This window comes from Rana temporaria, chromosome 2, assembly GCF_905171775.1.
Source record: "Rana temporaria chromosome 2, aRanTem1.1, whole genome shotgun sequence".
NCBI classification, from domain to species: domain Eukaryota; kingdom Metazoa; phylum Chordata; class Amphibia; order Anura; family Ranidae; genus Rana; species Rana temporaria.
The window spans coordinates 34,242,089-34,270,056 of NC_053490.1; the positions used below are offsets into that span (position 1 = coordinate 34,242,089).

The 27,968-nt window shown below is 47.7% G+C and overlaps 1 protein-coding gene across 1 annotated transcript in view; it reads right to left on the reverse strand.

The window, feature by feature from the left end:
- Positions 1 to 27,968, reverse strand: part of FCHSD2 (FCH and double SH3 domains 2) — a 382,474-nt gene that overhangs the window by 102,131 nt on the left and 252,375 nt on the right. Inside the window, exon 7 of the mRNA XM_040339308.1 lies at positions 13,528 to 13,692. Coding sequence (XP_040195242.1) covers positions 13,528 to 13,692 — 165 coding nt within the window. The remainder of the gene's footprint in view (positions 1 to 13,527; positions 13,693 to 27,968) is intronic.

Consider the following 27,968-nt stretch of genomic DNA (forward strand, 5'->3'; position numbering starts at 1 on the left):
CCCACTGATCACCAATGTAAGGGACATTCTTCCCACTGATCACCAATGTAAGGAGCATTCTTCCCACTGATCACAAATGTAAGGGACATTCTTCCCACTGATCACCAATGTAAGGAGCATTCTTCCCACTGATCACCAATGTAAGGAACATTCTTCCCACTGATCACCAATGTAAGGGACATTCTTCCCACTGATCACCAATGTAAGGGACATTCTTCCCACTGATCACCAATGTAAGGGGCATTCTTCCCACTGATCACCAATGTAAGGAGCATTCTTCCCACTGATCACCAATGTAAGGAGCATTCTTCTCACTGATCACAAATGTAAGGGACATTCTTCCCACTGATCACCAATGTAAGGAGCATTCTTCTCACTGATCACCAATGTAAGGAACATTCTTCCCACTGATCACCAATGTAAGGAACATTCTTCTCACTGATCACAAATGTAAGGGACATTCTTCCCACTGATCACCAATGTAAGGGACATTCTTCCCACTGATCACCAATGTAAGGAGCATTCTTCCCACTGATCACCAATGTAAGGAGCATTCTTCTCACTGATCACCAATGTAAGGAACATTCTTCCCACTGATCACCAATGTAAGGGACATTCTTCCCACTGATCACCAATGTAAGGGACATTCTTCCCACTGATCACCAATGTAAGGGGCATTCTTCCCACTGATCACCAATGTAAGGAGCATTCTTCCCACTGATCACCAATGTAAGGAGCATTCTTCTCACTGATCACCAATGTAAGGGACATTCTTCCCACTGATCACCAATGTAAGGGACATTCTTCCCACTGATCACAAATGTAAGGAACATTCTTCTCACTGATCACAAATGTAAGGGACATTCTTCCCACTGATCACCAATGTAAGGGACATTCTTCCCACTGATCACCAATGTAAGGAACATTCTTCTCACTGATCACAAATGTAAGGGACATTCTTCCCACTGATCACCAATGTAAGGAGCATTCTTCCCACTGCAGCCATTGCACTTGTACTTTTTGTCCCCTGATCTGTCAACCCCTTGTCATCTGAAGCTTCAATAAAAAGGATTTTTGGAAGTGCAGCCGCCCGGAATCATTTCCTTATGTTACACATGCATTACAGCATGCCCAATTGTTGGGCCAGTTTGGCGCGTTGGCAGCCCATTGATTTAAATGCGCTGCCTTCCTGCCCATGAAACACAATAACACACCGCACAAATGTAAATGGGCCCTTAATGCTTGTAATGGCTTCATTTCATATACACAATTCCTTGACTCCAGTCTGGCTCATTGCACACACTATGTATACAGCCGTCTGTCTGTCTGGGAACGAAAGCCATTTTAAAAACTGGATAATAGAAGTAAAGAGTTGGCTGTGGGTGCAATCTCCACCATATGCAGCCTTGTGTCATTGCACAGTCATACATGGTCAAAGCTGGCTACATCACTAATTATATGTAAATCCCATATTTGGGGCTTTAACCACTTAAGGACCCCCTCACGCCGATATACGTCGGCAGAATGGCACAGCTGGGCACAGGCACGTACCTGTACGTCCCCTTTAAGAGCCCAGCCATGGGGTCGCGGCATGCTTGCGACCCGGTCCGAAGCTCCGTGACCGTGGGACCCGCGGACCTGATTGCCGCCGGTGACCCGCGATCGGTCTCCGGAGCTGAAGAACGGGGAGAGGTGTGTGTAAACAAACACACCTTCCCCGTTCTTCACTGTGGCAATGTCATTGATCGTCTGTTCCCTGATATAGGGAAAGACGATCACCGACGTCAAACTCCAGCCGAGCCCCCCTACAGTTAGAAACACATGAGGGCACACTTAACCCCTTCAGCGCCCCCTAGTGGTTAACTCCTAAACTGCAATTGTCATTTTCACAGTTAAAGGTGAATTTTTATACCACTTTTCGCTGTGAAAATGACAATGGTCCCAAAAATGTGTCAAGATTGTCCGAAGTGTCTGCCATAATGTCGCAGTCATGAAAGAAAATTGCTGATCGCCACCATTAGTAGTAGTAAAAAAAAACAATATTAATAAAAATGCCATAAAACTATTCCCTATTTTGTAAACGGTATAAATTTTGCGCAAACCAATCGATAAACGCTTATTGCGATTTTTTTTACCAAAAATAAGTAGAAGAATACGTATCGGCCTAAACTGAGGAAAAAAAAAGTTTAATATATTTTTTTGGGGATATTTATTATAGCAAAAAGTAAAAAATATTGTATTTTTTTTTCAAAATTGTCCCTCTATTTTTGTTTATAGCTCAAAAAATAAAAACCGCAGAGGTGATCAAATACCACCAAAAGAAAGCTCTATTTGTGGGAAAAAAAGGACACCAATTTAGTTTGGGAGCCATGTCGCACGACCGCGCAATTGTCAGTTAAATCGACACAGTGCCGAATCCTAAAAAGGGGCAAGGTCCTTAACCTGCATAATGGTCCAGGTCTTAAGTGGTTAAGTTCTCCCTACACCACTCTCCTGGGAGTCCAGAGTTCAGTGGTGCCAATAATTTATATTATAAACAGATGGTCAATGCTTTTATTGCACAACATTTTCCTTGTCTGTACAGTTGTGATAGCATTAATCAGCATGAAAATATAGCACTTTTAGGTGTGATAAGTAATAAAACTTACTAGCGCTCCCTCTTGGGATGCCTCGAGTAAATCCTGCAAAGTCTGCCGCCATGCCCATAAAGATTTACGTTCAGCCTGTAAATTACTGGAAGCCAAATTTCGAATTCCAGTGGTCCTCGCATACAATCACTCGTTATCAGGATAACCCTTCCTTCCGGATCCCTTTATGACCATCATTTTACATCTTTGATCCAAAAGTTGACATGTTTGCTCGAGCAGTGGTCTTCCTTTTCCAATGACGATACCCCCCAAAAATTTGTATGAATAAAAAGTAACTAGCGCCAACAAAATTGTGTTGCAGAAATTGCCACAAGTAGTTTTTCAAATACTATAGGATACATGTGTCAAACACAAGGCCCATTGGCCGAATCTGGCAATTTCCTGTGGCCCTTGCACCTCTCTCCTGCAGCTGAGGAGCCACCCTTGTCCACCAATGAAGGGTCTCCTCTCTGCTCCCCCCTTGTCTCAGCAGTTGGTAGCAGAAAGTAGAGTTGCACCATTCTGGCCAAAATGAGAATCACAATTTTTTTGCTTAGAATGAAGATCACGATTCTCTCACGATTCTCACGGCGTAAAATCTTTTACATTTATACAAAAAAAAACTTTACTGGCTAGTTTTTAAATTCATTAAAGTAATTTTTTCCCAAAAAATTGCATTAAAAGAGACTGCTGCGCAAATACAGTGCAACATAAAATATTGCAACAACCGCCATTTTATTCTCTAGGGTCTCTACTAAAATTAATATATATATATATATATATATATATATATATATATATATATATATATATATATATATATATATATATATATATATATATATATATATATATATATATATATATATATATATATATATGTATATATATATATATATATATATATATATATATATATATATATATATATATATATATATATATATATATATATATATATATATATATATATATATATATATGTTTGGGGGTTCTAAGTAATTTTCTAGCAAAAAAAAAAAAAAAAAAATTTAACTTGAAAAGAGCTGTCAGAAAAAAGGTTTGGCGTTTAAGTGGTTAAACGTTCCTAATTTACATACAGAAGTTTATTCATTTGATGTAAAAGTCAATGTGATACAATGTTTAGACTTAACATTCCACTGATAAAGAATGGTTTTCAAAACTTGGCAGATTGCCCAGACTTTGACTTTTGGCTGAGAGCAGAGAGGAAATTCTTTGCATGCCAAAGTGCAGAGAGAAAATTATTTTCATGTCAAAGATCGGGAAACCCTGTGTCAAGATCGCAATGGGAAAAAGATTGTGCAGCCCCTTGTCTCCACCGCCCCCCCCCCCCCCCAGTCTCAGCGATCAGCATACTCCGGCAGCTGACTCCAGCCCTCCTCCAGACACTGCACTTTCTGCTTCCCAGCAGCAGCACAAGGTAAGGTGGGGTCAGGGCTGTCTTAATAGCATCATTGGCCCCTGGGCAAAGTAATGCTCAGGGGTCCCTACAATGATGACAGTGCAGGTAAACAGACATCAAGTAGGTAGGAGGCAGACTGCCTCCCCTGTGTATCTATCACTCCCGGTGCCATCATGGGGCTCCCAATTATGGGGCAGCGTGGGCTCAAGGACCAGCTGCTTTGGGGGAAGTGCAGGGGCCCCCCATGCAGCTAGGGCCCCTGGGCAGTGCCCAGGTGTGCCCTCTCATTAAGACAGCCCTGGGTGGGGTGCACTGTGATGAAGGGAGGGTGTGGGACTCATCACGTCTGATGGTGGAGGGAACTCTTGACATCTGACGTAAGAAGGGGTAAGGTTCTCTGGACATCTCGTCCTACAGATACATCCATAATGATGATGCGGCCTGCAATTAAATTGAGTTTGACACTCCTACTATAGAGGATAGTCTGCAGTGAAAACTCCAACTTATTCATCAGTCCACAGCGCCACTAGGGTTGCCACCTCATCCCTTTAAAACCGAACACATATTAATTACACAGGTTCTGTGACCGATTAAGGTGGAAATTAACCACTTAAGGACCGCCTAACGCAGATATACGTTGGCAGAGCGGCACGGCTGGGCATAAGCAGGTACGTTGCTTTTAAGAGCCCAGCCATGGGTCGCCGGGAGGCTCACGACCTGGTCCTGAGCTCTGTGACCGTGCCCGCGGGACCCGATCGCTGCCGGTGTCCCGCGATCGGGTCACAGAGCTGAAGAACAGGGAGAGGTAAGTGTAAACAAACCTTTCCCCTGTTCTTCCTAGTGGCAGTGATCGTCCGTTTCCTGTCATAGGGAACGACGATCAGTGATGTGTCACGCCCCCCTACAGTAAGAATCACTCACTAGGGCACACTTAACCCCTACAGCGCCACCAATAGTGGATAACCCCTTCACTGCCAGTGTCATTTTCACAGTAATCAGTGCATTTTTTATAGCATCAAAAGGAAGGGGAAAAAACATCCGGGCAGTCTGCCAAGTATCACAACATTCTTTATCAGTGGAACTTAAAGTGATACTATAAGTTTGTTTTTAGGTTGGGATCTGATTAGGCGCTGGAGGAAATGTCGAAGTTGCAAGTAACTATAGTGTTCCCTGAGGGGAATATCATGGGAGGAACGTAAAAGTGAATACGAAATAATCTTGGTTGGGGAGAGCATAGAATGAACGTCTACAAAGCCATGTTCAGTCCACCATGCAAACTATAAGGGGTTATCCCGACCTGGTGGGAATAACGGGTTATGTAGGAGATGAAGTAACGGCAAATGGGGAGAGATCAGACCTGCAGAATATTTAACCGCATCCCACAGCCTAAGGGAATGGGCCAGACAAGGACCTATAGAGGATGGGCGATGTGCTCGAGGGAGCCATGGAAGAGAGGCGAGACAACGGAGCGATACCCGCCGCAGTATAGTAAGCATGCAAATTAGGAACCGAGAGGCCACCATTAATTCTGCGTGCAAAAAGCACTTGCCTCTTAATCCTGGGCCTTTTGGGGCCCCAGATAAACTGCATAATTTTACGTTGGTGAATTCTAAGGATGTGAGAGGGTACCTGAACAGGTAAAACCCGAAAAAAATAAAGCAATTTCGGAAGATAGGTCATACGTACCGTCTCCACCCTCCCGAACCAAGAGAGCGGAAGAGTGGACCAAGAAGTGAGCATAGCTGTCAGTTTGCCAAACAAAGAAGGAAAGTTGGCTTGATAGAGTTCGGAATACTTTTTTTCGGTAAGCTTAATCCCTAAATAGGGTAATGAGGTCAACCACTGAAAAGGGAACGCAGACCGTAAAGAGTCTAAATCCGAGGGGCAAATATTGATAGACATTGCCTTCGACTTTGCCTGGTTGACAGCTAAGCCCGAGAACAAGGCAAAAGAATTCAAAAGTGCCAACAAATTGGGGAGAGAATATAAGTTTGTTTTTAAATAACAAACATGTCATACTTGGTTCTACTGTGCAGCTCGTTTTGCAGAGTGGCCCCGAACGCCGTTTTCTGGAGCCCCCCAGCGTCTCTCTCGGCTCCTCCCCGCATCAGATAACCACCCCCCCCCCTCAGGAAAAGCGTTCTCCCAAGCGGGTTACCTTGCGGGCGCACTCCAGAGTCCTGCATTCAGCGTCCATAGCTACCAAATGCAGGACTCGTCCCCACCCCCCACGTTATTGGATTTGATTGACAGCAGTGGGAGCCAATGGCTGCACTGCTATCAATCTATCCAATGAAGAGCCGAGAACCCCCGGGAATGCATCAAGCGCGTTCGACGCAGGACTTTCCAGGGCTCAGGAAAGTAAAATGGGGGGGCCTGTAATAGTATAATGCATAGGATTTACAATCCCTTTAAGTCTAAACATTGTAACAATTTGTCCTTTACATCAAAGGAATAGACTTGTGTGTAAATGAGGAAAGTTTAACTACTTTTTCTGACATTTGTTGGTTTCAAGTTAAAATCATTTTTTTGGCTAGAAAAATACTTAGAACCCCCAAACATTTTATATATATATATATATTAGAGACCCTAGAGAATAACATGGTGGTTGTTGCAGTATTTTATGTCACACTGTATTTTTAAAAAAAAATACTTTAACCACTTAACTACCGGCCGCCGTCAATTGACGGCAGCACGATAGCTCCATTGTTCTGACAGGACGTCACCCGCCCCGTCACTGGGAACACAATGCACGTCACCGGCGGCCGCCGGGCACCCGCGATTGCTCAGTAACTGAGCAGGACCATGGATCTCTGTGTATAAACACAGAGATCCACGTCCTGTCAGGGAGCGGAGACCAATGGTGTGTCCCTTGTACATAGGGACACCGATCGGTCACCTCCCCCAGTCAGTCCCCCCCCCCCCCCCCACAGTAAGAGTCACTCCCAGGGTACACATTTAACCCCTTCCCTGCCAGTCACATTTATACAGTAATCAGTGCAAATTTATAGCACTGTTCACTGTATAAATGTGAATGGTCCCAAAAATGTGTCCAAAGAGTCAGATGTGTCCGCCATAATGTCGCAGTCCCAATAAAAAAATCGCAGATCGCCATTACTAGTAAAAAAATAAAAAATAAATAATAATTATGTCCCCTATTTTGTAGGCGCTATAACTTTTGCACAAACCAGTCACTATACGCTTATTGCGTTTTTTTTTTTTTTTACCAAAAATACGTAGAAGAATACGTATCGGCCTAAACTGAGAGAACATTTTTTATTTTTATTTTTTTCAAAATTGGGATATTTATTATAGCAAAAAGTAAAGAATTGTGTTTTTTTTTTTCAAAATTGACACTCTTTTTTTGTTTATAGCGCAAAAAATAAAAAGCGCAGAGACGATCAAATACCACCAAAAGAAAGCTCTATTTGTGGGAAAAAAAGGACGTCAATTTTGTTTGAAAGCCACGTAGCACGACCGCGCAATTGTCAGTTAAACCGACGCAGTGCCGGAAGCTGAAATTTCGCCTGGGCAGGAAGGGGGTATATGTGCCCAGTAAGCAAGTGGTTAATGAATTAAAAAAAAAAAACTAACCAGTAAAGTAAGCCTAAATTTGTTTGTATAACGTGAAAGATTTTACGCCGCTAGAATCGTGATCTTTGTTCTAAGCAAAAAAATAGCGATTTTCATTCTGACCAGATTCGTGCAGCTCTAGCCCATAGCATTCTAAGGTTCCAGGGCCATCAATCTACCACTTGTGGGGGGTATATAGGATGGGTACCATGGACATGGCCCTCCTGACTATGGTGAAGGCTGAGCCTTTGCTGGCACACAGGAGTAGAATCTGTTTCCTCTCCAGATAACAATGGAGATTTGAGACAAGACGGGCAAAGCTCGTGGATTTTACATGGCCTGGTGTGAGAATCAGATTCTATTACAGGAAAGGAGGCCTTTGTCTCAGTGTGGCTGTGCTGATCCCAGATAGGGATGCATTCTTGCTCCGTGGTAATTGAAGGTATGCCCAACCTCTAAAAACCACCAGAACTCTACCCTAAAGATAGGGATCTACGGCGTCCACATTCAGTAACACTTTCCCGACCACAAAGCAGTTAGCATCACAGGATATATATGTAGAAAAGGATAAAATCATTTTTTCCCCCCCTAGGAAGCAGACTAAAGCCTACAAATGAGGACAGGAAACTATTATGTGTGTTTTCAGGAATGTACTATTATTGTAAAGGGCATTGGAAAAGAATGAGACACCCGGAGTTCTACATTGTTCATGTACAGCGACTAACTGAGCAGATAGATGGCTTATAAAGGCCGTAGGCAAAGCTCCCAAGTCTCAATGTACTATAGTAGGGGTCTCCAAACTTTCTAAACAAAGGGCAGATTTATTATCCTTCAGACTTCAGAGGGTTCGGACTGTGGCCAGTAAGAGTTGAACATGTCCTGGCATTGGTAACCATGCCCCATTGCTGGTATCAGTGGGAGGAATAGTGGCCCATCGCTAGTGTCCGTGGGAGGAATAGCGCCCCATCGCTAGTGTCCGTGGGAGGAATAGCGCCCCCATCGCTAGTGTCCGTGGGAGGAATAGCGCCCCCATCGATAGTGTCCGTGGGAGGAATAGCGCCCCCATCGCTAGTGTCTGTGGGAGGAATAGCGCCCCATCGCTAGTGTCTGTGGGAGGAATAGCGCCCCATCGCTAGTGTCTGTGGGAGGAATAGCGCCCCCATCGCTAGTGTCCGTGGGAGGAATAGCGCCCCATCGCTAGTGTCCGTGGGAGGAATAGCGCCCCATCGCTAGTGTCCGTGGGAGGAATAGCGCCCCTATCACTAGTGTCTGTGGGAGGAACAGCGCCCCTATCGCTAGTGTCCGTGGGAGGAATAGCGCCCCTATCGCTAGTGTCCGTGGGAGGAATAGCGCCCTATCGCTAGTGTCCGTGGGAGGAATAGTGCCCCCATCGATAGTGTCCGTGGGAGGAATAGCGCCCCCATCGCTAGTGTCTGTGGGAGGAATAGTACCCCATCGCTAGTGTCTGTGGGAGGAATAGCGCCCCCATCGCTAGTGTCCGTGGGAGGAATAGCGCCCCATCGCTAGTGTCTGTGGGAGGAATAGCGCCCCATCGCTAGTGTCTGTGGGAGGAATAGCGCCCCCATCGCTAGTGTCCGTGGGAGGAATAGCGCCCCCATCGCTAGTGTCCGTGGGAGGAATAGCGCCCCATCGCTAGTGTCCGTGGGAGGAATAGCGCCCCTATCACTAGTGTCTGTGGGAGGAACAGCGCCCCTATCGCTAGTGTCCGTGGGAGGAATAGCGCCCCTATCGCTAGTGTCCGTGGGAGGAATAGCGCCCTATCGCTAGTGTCCGTGGGAGGAATAGTGCCCCATCGATAGTGTCCGTGGGAGGAATAGTGCCCCATTGCTAGTGTCAGTGGGAGGAATAGTACCCCATCGCTAGTGTCCGTGGGAGGAATAGTGCCCGATCGCTAGTGTCTGTGGGAGGAATAGCGCCCCCATCGCTAGTGTCCGTGGGAGGAATAGCGCCCCATCGCTAGTGTCTGTGGGAGGAATAGCGCCCCCATCGCTAGTGTCCGTGGGAGGAATAGTGCCCCATCGATAGTGTCCGTGGGAGGAATAGTGCCCCATTGCTAGTGTCAGTGGGAGGAATAGTACCCCATCGCTAGTGTCCGTGGGAGGAATAGTGCCCGATCGCTAGTGTCCGTGGGAGGAATACTGAGCAAAGGGTCGAAGTTTGGAGACCACTGTACTATAGTCGTGGGATAAAAGTAAAATTTGATTGGGCAACACAGTGGTTAGCACTTTCACCTAGCAGCAAAAAGGGTCGCTGGTTCGAATCCCGACCACGACACCATCTGCCTGGAGTTTGCACGTTCTCCCTATGCCTGCGTGGGTTTCCTCTGGGTACTCTGGTTTCCTCCCACACCCTAAAGACATGCTGGTAGGTTAATCAGATCCTGTCTAAATTGACCCTAGTATATGAATGTGAGTTAGGGACCTTAGATTGTAAGCTCCTTGAGGGTAGGGACCGATGTGAATGCACAATGTATTTGTAAAGCAAGTGTAAATTGACAGCGCTATATAAGTACCTGAAATAATAATAATAATATTGGCTGTGTGTTTTCCCGGGAGCACACTTTATTAGTGCTGATGACCACAAAAGCCACAAAAAAAAAAATCCTAATTTTACAACAAAAGAGGAAATCTTCCAAAGGAGACCCCGTTTCAAGGGAAGAGATTTCCCCTCATTTTGAAGCGATTCACTTTCACATCCTCACAAAGCAAAAGATCAAAAGGTGTTCTCCATTCCCTACTTAAAGGGGAGTTCCAGCCATTTGTATGTTTATTAAAAGTCAGCAGCAACAAAAAGTGTAGTTGCTGGCTTTTAATAAACAGGCACTTACCTGCTCCAGCGACGCGCCGGCCGGGGCTCCGCACCTCTCCCCCCCTCCCCGGCGTCTTCATCGTCACTGTGGGCACCCGGCCGTGACAGCTTTCGGCTTCACGGCCAGGCACCCACTGCGCATGCGCAAGCGGCGCGGCACTACGCATGCGCGAGCGGCGCGGCGCCGTGTAATTGGCCAGGAGATCGCCTAGGACCTGTGACGTGTCCTAGGCGATCACCTACAGCAGCCACTTCCTGAAGGCGATTACGCTTAGTCGCCTACAGGAAGGAGGAAGTGGGACAGGAAGTCCCACTCGTGCTGAAGCCCCCACCCCCCCCCCTAAAAAAATGACATGCCAAATGTGGCATGTAAGGGGGAGTGGAGTGGGTTAAGAGGAAATTCCAAATTTGGGTGGAACTCCTCTTTAATCAAAAACTACAAAATAGAAGGTTTTGGCTAAAGATACAGTTTATACCAAGCAATGGGTACAATCATTGTACTGTACCTTATCTCTGTGAGTGGAATTTTACCTCACGGTTTTTACCTCACAGTTTTTACCTCACAGTTTTTACCTCACAGTTTTTACCTCACGGTTGTACATCTGCAATGTGAGATCTAAGGCACTGCTGCCCCTGCCTAGTTTCAGGAGTTTTGATGAGGCCACTACTTTGCTGCTCACTGTCCTCCTTGCTGGAGGATCTGTATCGCTTGCAAGGCATAGAATGTGTATTTCCAAGCTGGCCATATCCTGATTGGAATTCAGCAGGGACCAGCTATCAAACGAATGGCTTCTGTTGAAAGGACGTGCTAGAAAATATTAGTCGATCAGCAGTAGCAGCCACTGGTCAGTGTGTTCTGACAGTGGCAGGTGTAGCATCGAATGTTCAGACATGCGAGCCAGACGATGCAACCACCCTCTGGCACGGTTCACACTATCGCCGCATCCGTCGCACAGCAGGGGTTCGGTGCGTGCTGGTTCACCGGTTCAGGTCCGATGTCAGCCCGATTAATGGTCTGAAATCGGACCTGAAACGCACCAAATAAGGTACACGTTTTTCCACCAATTCGCACCGGACCTGCTGCGGGGATATGTGACCCGGCTCCATAGAGAGCCGGTTACATTCTCCTGCTATTCGAGTTGGATGCGGGCAAAACCCACATCCAATTCGCATAGGTGTGAACCCACCCTCTGACAAATTACGATGCAGACCGATTGATAATCCTGCAAGCATGTCCCAGGAAAGCATGCAGACCAGAGAAGGGACACATGCCAGCTTATCTGTTACGGGACAGCCGGTGAACGAACATCCAATCCAAACAAGCATATGCTCTGTCAAACGATTGGCCATGGCTGGCTGAGGGTGCCACAAACACAACATGACCTTGATGTTTTCTGAGAATATTGGAAGACGCTGATTTTTATGTTTTTCCCATAGACACGAGATTGTCACCCAATTGCTGATGATCTCATTTCTTGGAGTTATTTAACTCTCCTGCAATCGAGACTTGGACTGGAAAACATTAACACACGCTGATGAGATTAAAGCGGGAGTTCACCCATTTTAAAAAAAAAAAAAAATCTCCCCTTAGCTTCCTGCTCGTTTGGTCTAGGGGAATCGGCTATTTATATTAAAATATGAGCCGTACTTACCCGTTTTCGAGCTGCATCTTCTCTGTCGCTTCCGGGTATGGGTCTTCGGGAGCGGGCGTTCCTTCTTGATTGACATTCTTCCGAGAGGCTTCCGACGGTCGCATCCATCGCGTCACTCGTAGCCGAAAGAAGCCGAACGTCGGTGCGGCTCTATACTGCGCCTGCGCACCGACGTTCGGCTTCTTTCGGAAAATCGTGACGCGATGGATGCGACCGTCGGAAGCCTCTCGGAAACCTGTCAATCAAGAAGGAACGCCCATTCCCGAAGCCCATACCCGGAAGCGACGGAGAGGATGCGTCTCGTAAACGGGTAAGTACTGCACATATTTTAAAATAAATAGCCGATTCCCCTAGTAATAACGAGCAGGAATCTAAGGGGGAAAAGTGCCCTCTAAGGGTGAACCCCCGCTTTAATTACACTGAGCCTCTACTTAGCACACTTGTGATAATCTGCCATTGAAGTAGCTTACTATAAATATCGGCCTTATTCAACAATCATATAACAGGGGTGTCCAAACTTTTTTCAAAGTGTCCATCGGTTAAATTTTAAAGCAAGTTCCTATTTTTTTAACCAAAGGTTAAATAACCTATGGGGCCCACACACGATCGGTTTGGACCGATGAAAACGGTCCTTCAGACCGTTATCCTCTGGCTATCCTATCGTGTGTACGAGGCCTAAAATCTTCTGCCCTCGTTGTTTTAACTTTGGTTAGTAAAATGTTTTTTTTTTCTGGTAAAAAGCCTAGGCTTACGACATCATGCACAGCTCTCTCTGGTGAGAGTTTGCCGGGAAGGGAGGGGGGGGGGGGGATGAGTCATAAGAGGGCCAATGAGAGCTGAAGGTGTGCCTCTTTGTAAATCCAGGAACTGAACAGGCAGCAGCTTCAGCTGCCCACAGTTAAAATGGATGAAGCCAGACTCAGTGGAGGGAGATTTCTACAGCATATTTGACAAGTACAGAATCACAGTATATATAAAATAATATGCAAAGTGGTTGGAGGGAAGCTTCAGAATGGCAAAGATGTTTTTTGCTACAAATTATGTGAGCAGACTGAAGTTCCGCTTTGAAAAAATAAATAAAACATCTGGAAGCTGATTGCTTTCTATGCACAGCTGCACCAGATTTTGCACTCTCCAGTTTTAGTAAACCAACCCCCATAATGTGCACAGGAAGCCGTTAGAACCACCGGCGAGAATCGACTAATTCCCGCAGGTGGCCGCGTGCATGTAGCCTGAAACTTGCAGCAAAAGGATCCTGAGCTAATGAGCTGATGGGTTCCAGCGCTCCGTCCCGAGTGATTCCACCCACACACCTCGCTGGATGGAGTCCAGCGTGATCTCAGCTCTCTTCCGCAAGTCAGACACAGCCAAGCGCTGCCATGAATAATGATTGTGAATCTCAGCGAATGGCATCAGAACTCACTTGGCATCGATGTCGGCTTTCTCCCGCATTGCATGTGCCATCTGCTCGGCCTCAAAGTACTTCTTCTTGGCCTTGGCTAAATCCTTCACTGTCTCCTGCAGCTCCATCTGGATCTTCGTTAGCTGGTCCACACACTGCGGAACAAAAGAGGGACGTGGAAGGTTTTAGCATCTGATCACGAAGGACATTATCAGTTCCCAGTATATTTTCACCCTCTCAGCCAAACTTTATTTGTGTTACAAGTTTCCATTCACATAGCAGAACTTTAAAACATTTAAAAATGGCTGCTTACCTTTTTAGTTGCTCTTTTCAGAAAAACTTCAACTGAAAAACCCTACTTGGCTTCCACATAGTAGGTGAAAAAAATACACAAGTCCAACCTATGTGCGTGATTATAGGCAGGGCCGCCGCCATCAGGGGAGTACAGGCAGTACACCGGTATATTATTTTATTTTTATTTCTTATTTATATATTATATTTTATTATTAAAAGGGCTCAGAGGTCCCCATGTGGCAAACCCCCATTTTATTTTATTTTTTATAAATGTTTATTTTTGTTTATATATTATTTTTAATTATTTTATTAAAGGGCCAAGAGTCCCCCAGGGCCCTGGATGGCAACCCCCCCCCCTTTATTTTTTATAAATGTTTATTTTTATTATATATATTTTTTTTTATTTAATTTTTTATTAAAGGGCCCAGTGGTTTATTTTTTTTATTTTTATTAAAGGGCCCAGAGGTCCCGGATGGCAACCCCCCCTTTTTTTGTAATTTCTTTTCATTAAAAAAAAAATGAAAGGGCCCAAAGGTCCCCAGATTTAAAAAAAAATATATATATATTTTTTATTTCTTTTTTTTTTAAAAGGGCCCAGAGGTCCCCAGATGGCTATCCCCCATTTTTTTATATATATTTTTCTCTATTTCTGTAAAGCCCCCCCCCCCCCGCTTCTCAATTTCACCCCCCCACCTTCTCTGCTCCAGGGGGCCCATGCCTGAAGCTGTGTAAGGGTCCCCATAGTCCCCATAATTCCTGAGGGCGGCCCTGATTATAGGTCAGTATTACATTGTATATCCCTGTATGTTGTGGACGCTTAGGTGCTTATCTAATAGTTTCTTGAAACGATCAATTCCCCCCAGCTGAAACCACCACCTGTGGAAGGCAATTCCACATCCTTGCCACTCTTACAGTAAAGAACCCTCCACCTTCTATATCAGGGATCCTCAAACGACGGCCCTCCAGCTGTTGCGGAACTACACATCCCATGAGGCATTGTAAACCTCTCACATTCACAGACATGACTAGGCATTAGGGTTGTCCTGATACCACTTTTTTAAGACCGAGTACAAGTACCGATACTTTTTTTCAAGTGCTCGCCGATACCGAATACCGATAAAAAAAATTTAATGTCATGTGTCAGTAATTTTTTTTATTTTACAATTTTAATTTTTCACTATTTTTTGTTGTTTTTTACAATGCTTTCTCTGAGACAGAGAAAGGGACTAAGGATACAGATTCCCCAGTCCCTTTCTCAGCTGCACTGAAAATGAATGGACAGGAGACAGAGGCTCCTATCCATTCATAAACTGAAGCATCGCAAACACAGGTGATCACTGACTCTGTTCTCTGTTGGAGAGCAGAACGGAGGAGGGCAGCAGCAGTTGCACGGAGGGGGAGAGCAGAACGGAGGAGGACAACAGCTAAACGGAGGGGGAGAGCAGAACGGAGGAGGACAACAGCTAAACGGAGGGGGAGAGCAGAACGGAGGAGGACAGCAGGAGCACGGAGGGGGAGAGAAGAACGGAGGGGGAGAGAAGAACGAAGGAGGATAGCAGCGGCACTGAGGGGGGACATGGAGCGGGAGAGCAGAATGGAGGAGGACAGCAGCGGTACGGAGGGGGAGAGCAGAATGGAGGAGGACAGCAGCGGTACGGAGGGGGAGAGCAGAATGGAGGAGGACAGCAGCGGTACGGAGGGGGAGAGCAGAATGGAGGAGGACAGCAGCGGCACGGAGGGGGGACACGGAGCATGGAGGGGGAGAGCAGAACGGATGGGGGAACGGGAGGAGGATTTGTGGTACTAAGAAGCAGTAAAGATCTGCTTTAAAGGCGGAGTCCACCTATTTGCAAAAATTTAATAAATGTACCCATATTAATAAAAAAATACTATATTTATTGGCGAATAACACTCATTTTTTCACCCTGCAAATCGGTTGCAAATAGTGTGAGCATGTTAAACGCCGATACTGCAATTTCAGCTGCCTCGGAGAGAACAGGGGAAGGGTGGGACGAGCGCCGTCAGATTACATGCAGCGAGAATCTCCTGTTCACTCGGCGGCCTCTGTAATAGGAAGTCCCGTCTCCTGGGCCGGCATTGGACCAGTGTTCTGTCTATCATAGAAGCCGGTCCAGGAGGCGGGACTTCCTATTACAGAGGCCGCCGAGTAAACAGGAGATTCCCGCTGTATGTAATCTGATGGCGCTCATCCCACCCCCCTACCTGAGATGTGCATTGATCAGGCTGCATTCATGGCAATGGGGAGGCTGCAGATGGGCATTAATCAAGCTGCATTGATGGGCAATTGTGAGGCTACAGATGGGCATTGATCAGGCTGCATTGATGAGCACTGACCCTTATTTTGCTTCAAAGTTTTAAAATTTTCATGAAACTCCCCGCTTAAAATGAAGGTGCGTGTTATATGCCAATAAATACGGTATACGTGCTTTTATTAAATGTTTGCATTGAAGCCTTCAGAGCATTGCAACCATGATCAGTGTCCTGAGTGCAATGCACAGGCTCTTGCATTGTTTATATCCCAGCCCCAGGTGCTAACAGAGGTATGGGCTTTTAGTCATGTGCTGTCACCGAGTCACTCAATGAGTCCTTCTGCAGTGGTGGCAGATGGGACATTTAGTCTTTCCATTCACAGACACCGCACAATTCAGGTATCAGTGGTAAACTTGGACCCCTTTCACACTGAGGCGCTTTGCAGGCGCTATAATGCTAAAAATAGCGGCTCCTTTAACTCCAGTGTGAAAGCCCTGAGGGGCAGCATCTTTGGAGCGGTGAACCTCCTCCACCACTCTTGCCCATTGAAATGAATGGACACTGCGGCCATACCGCCGGCAAAGCGACACCGCAGCGGCGCTTTGTGGGTGGTTGTAACCCTTTTTTGGCCACTAACGGCCGAATACCTCTGCAAAAATGACTGTAAAGCGCCGCTAAAAATAGCGGCGCTTTACTGCCGATGCCACCCCTGCCCCAGTTTGAAAGGGGCCTTATGTGCGCACACTATCTATGGTAAAAGGGTGAACGATCTCAAGACTTGCCTAGTACATTGTATATTAATTCACTTTCAATCCAGTCTTACCCTAAAGATGCACACTGCAAGTTATTCTAAACAATACAAGATCCGGGGTAGGCAACCATAAAGAGGTGGAGATCTACCTTCTGAACATCATGTGAGAAGTCAAAGATCACCGGGCACAGTGACGCCTCCTCACGCCTCATTTAAACCTCTAATTGCCGTACTACCGTATCACCAGGGCCAATCCGCCCTATAGGCTCATTATGCAAGCCGCTTAGGGCCCAGCAAAGCTGCGAAGGGCCCCCCAAATTACTAGAGGCCCCGTCTGGTGAGAAGTCATTTTCTCCCCCTCAACCCGCTTCTCAACTCGTTGGCTGCATGGGAGAAGAGGTAAGAAGTCAGCAGCCCCTGCTTCTCACTTTAATGTAAGATGTCATTTCCGACAGCAGAACACCCCCCCCCCCCCTTCTTAACTTTCTTTAATGTGACATGTCGCTGTCGTCAGCGACCCCCGTTTCTCATTTTTAATGTGCCATGTCATTTTTCTTCGAGCCCCAGGGAGGTCAGGATCGGCACAGTGCTCCAAAGAAACTAAAATATTTTTTTAAATTTTACAGCATAAGTGTAAATACAATTCAAAATGTCTATAAACCATGCCTCAGGGCTTGGGTGTCTGAATAAAATAAAAAAACTACTAAGCTCTACCAGCATCTAAAACTGTCCATAAAACATCAACCCAACACTCCTTTTAGAAGTCGCTACTAATGAGGTTCTCATGTCGCCAACTGTGCCAGACCGCTACACAAACCTAAGCATGGCTTATGTTTTGGCCAGTTTCCCACATTTCGCTTTCACAGGCTGCCAAAGGGACAGAAGTCAGGTAAAGCTTCCCTAAAGGGCCATAAAGGTAAAGCCACCAATAAGGGCCCCTTCACACGGGCTGTCCGTTCAGGCCCGCATGTCAGTTTTTTAGGCCGACCTAATCAGACCCTCCAGTATCGGCAGTGTTTCTCAAATCCAGTCCTCAATGTGCCCCAGCAGGTCATGTTTTCAGGCTTTCTATTATTTTGCACAGGTGATTTAATCAGTTTCACTGCCATAGTACTTTCCACAGCCGTTCCATCTGAGGGAAATCCTGAAAACATGACCTGCTTGCAATTACCACATCTGTTTCATCTGAGGAAAATCCTGAAAACATGACCTGTTTGTGCGCCTCAAGGACTGGAGTTGAGAAACACTGGTCTCTGGCATGGAAGATGTCAGTGGACATGACACCCGCTGCCTTCCAATCGTGTACGCCAAAAACAGATGGATGGTGGTCCTATTTTCTATCCGTCTGGTGGATCGTATTGGTTGGAAACAGACATCTGATTTCCCCATAGAGGAAAGCGGGACTGTGCACAGCAGAGAGCAGACATGGACCCGACATCCATGCCTGCTCAGCAGGGATCAGCTGAACGATCGCCCGCTGAGCAACCGGATTCTGTTAAGCGAAGGCACCCGTGTAGAATGCCCCTCCGATTGCTGGATGCCGGGGATAATACTTCCCCAATCCAGCGATCTTTTCTCCAACATGGTCTCAGTTGGATCCTCTTTATCCACTTAAGGACCGCCTCCTGCACATATACGTCGGCAGAATGGCACGGCTGGGCACATGTATGTACAGGTACGTGCTGTGCTATTGTCCAGCGACCCAGTGTGAAGCTCCGTGACCGGGACCCGATTGCCGCTGGAGTCCCGCGATCAGTCCCCGGAGCTGAAGAACGGGGAGAGCCGTGTGTAAACACAGCTTCCCCGTTCTTCACTGTGGCGGCATCATCGATTGTGTGATCCCTTTTATAGGGGGACACAATCGATGATGTCACACCTACAGCTACACCCCCCTACAGTTGTAAACACACTTCAGGTCACACATAACCCCATCAGTGCCCCCTTGTGGTTAACTCCCAAACTGAAACTGGCTTTTTCACAATAAACAATGCATTTTAAATGCATTTTTTGCTGTGAAAATGACAATGGTCCCAAAAATTTGTCAAAATTGTCCGAAGTGTCCGCCATAATGTCGCAGTCATGAAAAAAAAATCGCTGATCAACGCCATCGATAGTAAAAGAAAAAAAATTAATAAAAATGCAATAAAACTATCCCCTATTTTGTAAACGCTATAAATTTTGCGCAAACCAACCGATAAACGCTTATTGCGATTTTTTTTTTACCAAAAATAGGTAGAAGAATACGTATCGGCCTAAACTGAGGAAAAAAAGTTTTTTTTTATATATTTTTGGGGGATATTTATTATAGAAAAAAGTAAAAAATATTGATTTTTTTTTCAAAATTGTCGCTCTATTTTTGTTTATAGCGCAAAAAATAAAAACCGCAGAGGTGATCAAATACCACCAAAAGAAAGCTCTATTTGTGGGGGAAAAAGGACGGCAATTTTGTTTGGGAGCCACGTCGCATGACCGCGCAATTGTCTGTTAAATCGACGCAGTGCCGAATCGCAAAACCTGGCCGGGTCCTTTAGCTGCATTTTGGTCCGGGTCTTAAAGCGGTCCTCCACCCTAAAGTGAAGTCCCGCTGATCGGAACCCTCCCCCCCTCCGGTGTCACATTTGACACCTTTCAGGGGGGAGGGGGGTGCAGACACCTGTCTAAAGACAGGTATTTGCACCCACTTCCGGCCACACGATACGGGCGAAAGACGGGCATTCCGTCACATCCCGTCTGTCGCCCGTTGTGTGCTGGGAACACTGGGCTCCCAGCACACAGCGTGTGAGCCAATCGGCGGGCGCAGCGCGACTCGCGCATGCGCCGTAGGGAACCGGGCAGTGAAGCCGCAGCGCTTCACTTCCTGGTTCCCTCAGCGTGGATGGCGGGGGGAGCAGCAGAGTGACGAGCGATCGCTCGTGCTCTGCTGCGATCGGCGCTGGACTCCAGGACAGGTAAGTGTCCTAATATTAAAAGTCAGCAGCTGCAGTATTTGTAGCTGCTGACTTTTAATATTTTGTTCCCATGGCACATCCGCTTTAAACTGTGCATGCTTGCTGGGATCCAATTAATTCCTATGGGTTTGCTGTAACCATGACGGCCTCCAGCGGTCCGTGAGAGTACGGCTGTCCCATAGAAATTTAACAGGATCATAGGCAATATAAAGGGGAGCCATCTGGAACCGTGCCAGAAGAACCACCAGGGAGGAAAAAGTATTATCCCAGGTGGCCTTTACTCAAGAGGGTCTTGAGATTTACTAAAGTAGAACTATAGACAAAAACAAACATTTTGGACATTAGTAAGGGAGGGTTATAACCCCGGTCAGATTTGTTTTTTGCCATCTGTGTCCCATTGTGGACATTTCCCTTCACTTCCTGTCCTGTAGTCAAAGAGGAAATCCCTGCAAATTAAGGGAATTCCTTGGGGACCCCAGAACTAGTGGAAGATTTCCCCTTTGTTACCTTTCTGGGGACAGCCCAAAATTTGGGGATTTTCTTTTACTTTCACTTTCAATGATAACCGTAAACAGCACAATTGAGAGGTTGAATCTCCATAATAAGGACACAGACAGCAATATAAATTGGCAGGTGTTCTAATCTATCTCTACTCAACTATCCAAAACGGGGGGGAAAAAATTATGGTGTCCTTTTTTTCCCACAAATTGAGCTTTCTTTTGGTGGTATTTGATCACCTCTGCAGGTTTTTATTTTTTGCGCTATAAACAAAAATAGAGCGACAATTTTGAAAAAAAATTCAATATTTTTTGCTATAATAAATATTAGAGGTCGACCGATATATCGGCCGATATTTGGCCGTTTTTATGAAATCGGCATCGGCCGATTATTGTGAAAAAAATCGGCCGATTCGCGGCATTCGCAGCTATTACAATAAACGGCATGCCAGTACTAACAAGTGCTCTAGCAGCGTGTGTCCCTGAATCCTCCATCCGCACGCCCACTATTGAAGTAAAGGAAAGATTTTACTGGCCTTGCATCGTAGCGCCCCGCCCCCGCTCCGCCCCCTCCCTTGGCGCGCTGTATTGCATAAACAATCACAAGCTAAGGAGAGATTTCACTGGCATTCATCGTACCGCCCCGCCCGGCCCCTCCCTCGGCGTGCTGTATTAGATACTTGTAAAGTGCCAATAATTGTTTCTCTATTACAGCACGCCGAGGGAGGGGGCGGGGCAGTACGATGAATGGCAGTGAAATCTCTCCCTAGCTTCTCTATAGTGGCCGTGCGGGTGTATGAATCAAGAATACATTGCTTCAAGAGCACTGGTCAGTACTGCAAGTCAGGTGGCAGAGAAACAATCATTGGCCCTTTACAAGTATCTGCCACCTGACTTGCAGTACTGACCAGTGCTCTTGAAGCAATGTATTCTTGATTCATACACCCGCACGGCCACTATAGAGAAGCTAGGGAGAGATTTCACTGCCATTCATCGTACTGCCCCGCCCCCTCCCTCGGCGTGCTGTAATAGAGAAAAAATCAGCTTCCACCTGACATGGTAACTCCCCCCAGCAGGAGATCGTGGACAGCACTAGCTCTGTCTTCCTTTCCTGCTGAGGGGGAGCCTGCTGGCTGCTTCTATTACACTTGTTCAATGATTTGCTGGTCATCTCATCAGCATGCACCTAGCCTATCAGGTGCATGCAGATAGATACCTGCAGACTTAGGGCTCTTTCACACGTCCGTTCCCGGTCGTCCGTTTTTTGGACGTCCGTTAACGGACCGCAATGCTTCCCTATGGGTTAACGTCCATTAGCGGATAAGCATCCGCTAATGTCCGTTAGCATCCGTCTGCGTTCAGTTCCGTTTTTTTGAACGGAAGAAAACCCTATTTTTCTTCCGTCAAAAAAACGGAACGGACGAAAAACGGACGTTAGCGGACGATCCGTTTACAATCCGTTCAGCTAACATCCGTTTTTCATCAAAATATGTAAAAAGCCCCAAAAAAAACAAAAAAAAAACGGATGGAAAAACGGACGTTAACGGACGAAAACCGGATCGGAAATGGACGAAAAACGGACGAAAAAACGGATCCACTGATGAAAAAAAAAAATGATCTAAAAAACTGAGCGGACGTGTGAAAGAGTCCTTAATTGTATGTCTTTTTAAAGTGAAATCTGGCTGAGGCTGGCATTGAGAAAATGGATGAGGATGACTGGGTGTATATCAGAGTTACATTGTGGAGATCCTCTTCACAATGTAACTCTCATCCTCATTCATTTTCACAATGCATTGCAAATCAATCATCTTCATTGCCACAACGCAGCACCACCCATCCCCCACCACAACGCAGCACCACCCATCCCCCACCACAACGCAGCACCACCCATCCCCCACCACAACGCAGCACCACCCATCCCCCACCACAATGCAGCACCACCCATCCCCCACCACAACGCAGCACCACCCATCCCCCACCACAACGCAGCCCACCCATCCCCCACCACAACGCAGCACCACCCATCCCCCACCACAACGCAGCACCACCCATCCCCCACCACAACGCAGCACCACCCATCCCTCCCCACAACGCAGCACCACCCATCCCTCCCCACAACGCAGCACCACCCATCCCTCTCCACAACGCAGCACCACCCGCGCCTAGCAAAAAATAAAAAAATCGGCCCAAAATATCGGCCGCAAAAATCGGCATTATATATCGGCCATCGGCCGCCCTGATTTCTAAATATCGGCATCGGCCATAGAAAAACCCATATCGGTCGACCTCTAATAAATATCCCCAAAAATATATAAAAAAAAAGTTTTTTTCCCCTCAGTTTAGGCCGATACGTATTCTTCTACATATTTTTGGTAAAAAAATAAAAATCGCAATAGACGTTTATCGATTGGTTTGTGCAAAATTTATAGCGTTTACAAAATAGGGGATAGTTTTATTGCATTTTTATTAATAGTTTTAATTTTTTTACTACTAATGGCGGTGATCATCGATTTTTTTCGTGACTGCGACATTATGGCGGACACATCGGACAATTTTGACACATTTTTGGGACCATTGTCATTTTCACAGCAAAAAAGTGCTATAAAAATGCACTGGTTACTGTGAAAATGACAATTGCAGTTTAGGAGTTAACCACTAGGGGGCACTGTAGGGGTTAAGTGTGACCTCATATGTGTTTCTAACTGTAGGAGGGCGGGGCTGGACGTGTGACATCAGTGATCGTCTTTTCCTATATCAGGGAACAGACGATCGCTGACATTGCCACAATGAAGAACAGGGGAAGGTGTGTTTACAGCTCTCCCAGTTCTTCAGCTTCTGTGAACGATCGCGGGACACCGGCGGCGATCAGGTCCCATGGGCGAGGTCACGGATCTTCGGACCGGGTCGCGAGCGCGCTGCCGGCGGCATGCTCGCGACCCCACGGCTGGGCTTAAAGAGACACGTACTTGTACGTGATTGTGCCCAGCCGTGCCATTTTGCCGACGTATATCGTCGGTAGGGGGTCCTTAAGTGGTTAACGACATCTCTAATGCCGCATACACACAATCGGAATTTCCGACAACAAATGTTCGATGGGAGCTTGTTGTCGGAAATTCCAACCGTGTGTAGGCTCCATCGGACATTTGCTGTCGAAATTTCCGACAACAAAAAATTGAGAGCTGGTTCTCAAACTTTCCGACAAGTTTTGTCGGAAATTCCGATTGTGTGTGCACAATTCCGACGCAGAAAATTCCACGCATGCTCTGAATGAAGCAGAAGAGCCGCACTGCCTATTGAGCTTCCTTTTTCTCGGCTCAACGTACGTCTTGTACGTCACCGCGTTCTTGACGCTCGGAATTTCCGAAAACATTTGTGTGAACGTGTGTATGCAAGACAAAGTTTTGAGCACAAATCCATGTTTTTTGGCATGGAATGTCCGATCGTCTGTAGGCGGCATAAAAGGTAAAGTGGCCCTTTAATAATTATATCCAAGAGAGTTTCTAAAACCTCTTTTGCATACACCGGATAGGAATGAGGTTTAGTCATACCTCCCAACAAGCACGGATTCTGCGGGATTTTCCCGCACTGACTGCATATTCCCGCAGTCCCGCAAAAGGGTTAAATTTCCCGCACTGAGAGGATTCCGAGCTCCCCCCCCTCAGTACTGTAGGAGCTGAATGGCACCAGTACTATAGGAGGAGGCGGGTGGAGCTGAATGGCAGCCGTACTATAGGAGGAGGCAGGCAGAGCTGAACGGCAGCCGTACTATTGGAGGAGGTGGGCGTAGCTGAATGGGCAGTACTGCTGGAGGAGTCGGGTGGAGCTGAATGGCAGCCTATAGGAGGAGGCGGGCGGAGCTGAATGGCAGCCGTACTATAGGAGAAGGCGGGCGGAGCTGAATGGCAGCCGTACTATAGGAGAAGGCGGGCGGAGCTGAATGGCAGGCGTACTATAGGAGGCGGCGGGCGTAGCTGAATGGGCAGTACTGCTAGAGGAGGCGGGTGGAGCTGAATGGCAGCCTATAGGAGGAGGCGGGTGGAGCTGAATGGCAGCCGTACTATAGGAGGAGGCGGGTGGAGCTGAATGGCAGCCGTACTATAGGAGAAGGCGGGCAGAGCTGAATGGAAGCCGTACTATAGGAGGAGGCGGGCGTAGCTGAATGGGCAGTACTGCTAGAGGAGGCGGGTGGAGCTGAATGGCAGCCTATAGGAGGAGGCGGGTGGAGCTGAATGGCAGCCGTACTATAGGAGGAGGCGGGCGGAGCTGAATGGCAGCCGTACTATAGGAGGAGGTGGGAGGAGCTGAATGGCAGCCGTACTATAGGAGGAGGTGGGAGGAGCTGAATGGCAGCCGTACTATAGGAGGAGGCAGGCGGAGCTGAATGGGCAGTACTGCTGGAGGAGCTGAATGGCAGCCTATAGGAGGAGGCGGGCGTAGCTGAACGGCAGCCGTACTATTGGAGGAGGCGGGCGTAGCTGAATGGGCAGTACTGCTGGAGGATGCGGGTGGAGCTGAATGGCAGCCTATAGGAGGAGGCGGGCGGAGCTGAATGGCAGCCGTACTATAGGAGGAGGCAGGCGGAGCTGAACGGCAGCCGTACTATTGGAGGAGGCGGGCGTAGCTGAATAGGCAGTACTGCTGGAGGAGGCGGGTGGAGCTGAATGGCAGCCTATAGGAGGAGGCGGGCGGAGCTGAATGGCAGCCTTACTATAGGAGGAGGCGGGCGTAGCTGAATGGCAGCCGTACTATAGGAGGAGGCAGGCGTAGCTGAATGGCAGCCGTACTATAGGAGGCGGCAGGCGGAGCTGAATGGCAGCCGTACTATAGTAGGAGGCAGGCGGAGCTGAATGGCAGCCGTACTATTGGAGGAAGCGGGCGTAGCTGAATGGGCAGTACTGCTGGAGGAGGCGGGTGGAGCTGAATGGCAGCCTATAAGAGGAAGCGGGCGGAGCTGAATGGCAGCCGTACTATAGGAGGAGGCGGGCGGAGCTGAATGGCAGCCGTACTATAGGAGGAGGCGGGCGGAGCTGAATGGCAGCCGTACTACAGGAGGAGGCGGGCGGAGCTGAATGGCAGCCGTACTACAGGAGGAGGGGAGGCAGGCAGAGCTGAACGGCAGCCGTACTATAGCAGGAGGCAGGCGGAGCTGAATGGCAGCCGTACTATAGGAGGAGGCGGGCGGAGCTGAATGGGCAGTACTGCTGGAGGAGGAACCGTAGCGGCGGGCAGCGATGACTGCTAAGGGAGGAGACATTCTATGCAAAGGTGAGAGGCATGCACTCCGTTCCCCCCCCGCTCAACAACCTCCCCCCCCCCCCCCCGCTCAACTTCGACCCCCCACTCAACAACTGGGTTTAGTGACTCACCAGTGTTCTTCCACTGAGTCCATCGTTTTGCTTTTGTCTTTTTTTTTGTATTGTTTAACAATTTACCGGAAAGTGAACCTTGACATGACATTCACAGTTTTACTTGCTTGTTGTTCCTTACTGTATTTCACAAGCATATCAAAACACTCCCTATAGTGGTCACCCGTGGCGTGTCATTAGAGATCAGGCTTAAAGTGGAAACTAATCAACACTGAGTATTTTGACTCCTTATCCTGCTAACATTAGTAAATAGATAGAAAAGTAGATCATATTTACTTGTTTTAAGTTGTTTTTTTACATTTCTTTAGTTACTTCCCAGTTTCCAGGCCTAGGCAAATGATGTCACACATCCTAGGAGTCATCAGGAGGGGGAGGAGGGGTTTTCTCAGCTAATCACGCCTTCCTGCCTGCATGCATGAGCTAAGGGCAGCTGGATTCCAGGAAGTAAATGCTACACGAGTCATCTGCCCTTAGTCAAGATGGCCACGGCCAGAAATGCTAGGGGGAGGTTTTTCAAAGAGTTACATTTTTTTTTTAGCAAAATAAAGCATGGAGAAATGGGTGGATGGGGGGGGTTTGCTTTAAATATTGAAAATTATTTAAACAGCGCTTTTGGTTTGTGGTGCTCAGAAGCAAATTTGTGAGGTCAGGTACCGATGTTGGATGAGAAGGCCTGGCTGGCAGTCTCCGCTCCAATTCATTCCCAAAGGTGTTCTATCAGGTTGCGGTCAGGACCCTGTGCAGGACAGTCGGGTTCCTCCACCGCAAACTCACTCATCCATGTCTTCATAGACCTTGCTTTGTGCACTGGTGTGCAGTCATGTTGGAACAGGAAGGGGCCGTCCCCCAACTGTTCCCATAAAGTTGGGAGAATGAATATGTCCAAAATGTCTTGGTATACTGACGCCTTAAGAGTTCCCTTCAAGAGGAAGTAAACCCTGATGGTAAGCCCTCTTCCGTCTGGGGCCGCGGACACTGGCTCTGTGACTCAGTCATGGCATAACCCCATCTAGAAACGGCACAGCGTGCCCTTTCTGAAGTGCGCATGAGCCGAATACATTGGCGCATGCGCAGAAGACATCGTCGTACGGGGAATTGTAAATAAACAGTGGAGGTTTAGGAGATATTTCCGGCACCTACAGGTAAGCCTTAATCTAGGCTTACCTGTAGGTGAAAGTGTGATTGTACAGGGTGTACAATCACTTTCACTGGAACTAAGGAGCCAAGCCCAACCCCTGAGAAACAACCCCACACCATAATCCCCCCTCCACCAAATGATTTGGACCAGTGCACAAAGCAAGGTCCATAAAGACATGAGTCCTGACCTCAACCTGATAGAACACCTTTGGGATGAATTAGAATGGAGACTGTGAGCCAGGCCTTTTTATCCAACATCGGTGTCTGACCTCACAAATGCACTTCTGGAAGAATGGTCAAACATTCCCATAGACACACTCTTAAACCTTGTGGACAGCCTTCCCAGAAGAGTGGAAGCTGTTATAAGCAGCAAAGAGTGGGCCAACTCAATGCTGAACCCTACAGACTAAGACTAGGCTGGCAAGCAATAAAGTTCATGTGCGTGTAAAGGCAGGCGTCCCAATACTTTTGGTAATATAATGTGGGGAGAGAGAGAGAGGGGGGGGAGAGAGGGGGCAGAGAGAGAGGGGGGAGAGAGGGGAGAGAGAGAGGGGGAGAGAGAGAGGGGGGATAGGGAGATGGGAAGGGAGAGGTGGGAGAGGTGGGAGAGGAGAGAGAGAGGGGAGAGGGAGAGAGAGGGGAGAGGGAGGGAGAGGGGAGAGGGAAAGAGAAAAGGGGAAAGAGAGAGAGGGGGGGAGGGAGAGGGGGGAGAGGGAGGGGGGAGAGAGAGAGAGAGAGAGGGGGAGAGAGGGATAGAGAGGGGGAGGGAGAGGGAGGGAGAGGGATAGAGAGGGGGAGGGAGAGGGATAGAGAGGGGGAGGGAGGGAGGGATAGACAGGGGGAGGGAGGGAGGGATAGAGAGGGGGAGGGAGGGAGGGAAAGAGGGGAGAGAGAGAGGGGGGAGAGAGGGGAGGGAGAGAGAAAGGGGGAGAGAGAGAGGGAGAGAGAGAGGGAGAGGGGGGAGAGCGAGAGAGGGGAGAGCGAGAGAGGGGAGAGCGAGAGAGGGGAGAGCGAGAGAGGGAGAGGGGGGGAGAGCGAGAGAGGGGGGGAGAGCGAGAGGGGGGAGAGGGGGGAGAGAGAGAGAGAGGGAGAGGGGGGAGAGAGAGGGAGAGGGGGGGAGAGAGAGAGGGAGAGGGGGGGAGAGAGAGAGGGAGAGGGGGGAGAGAGAGAGGGAGAGGGGGGAGAGGGAGAGAGAGGG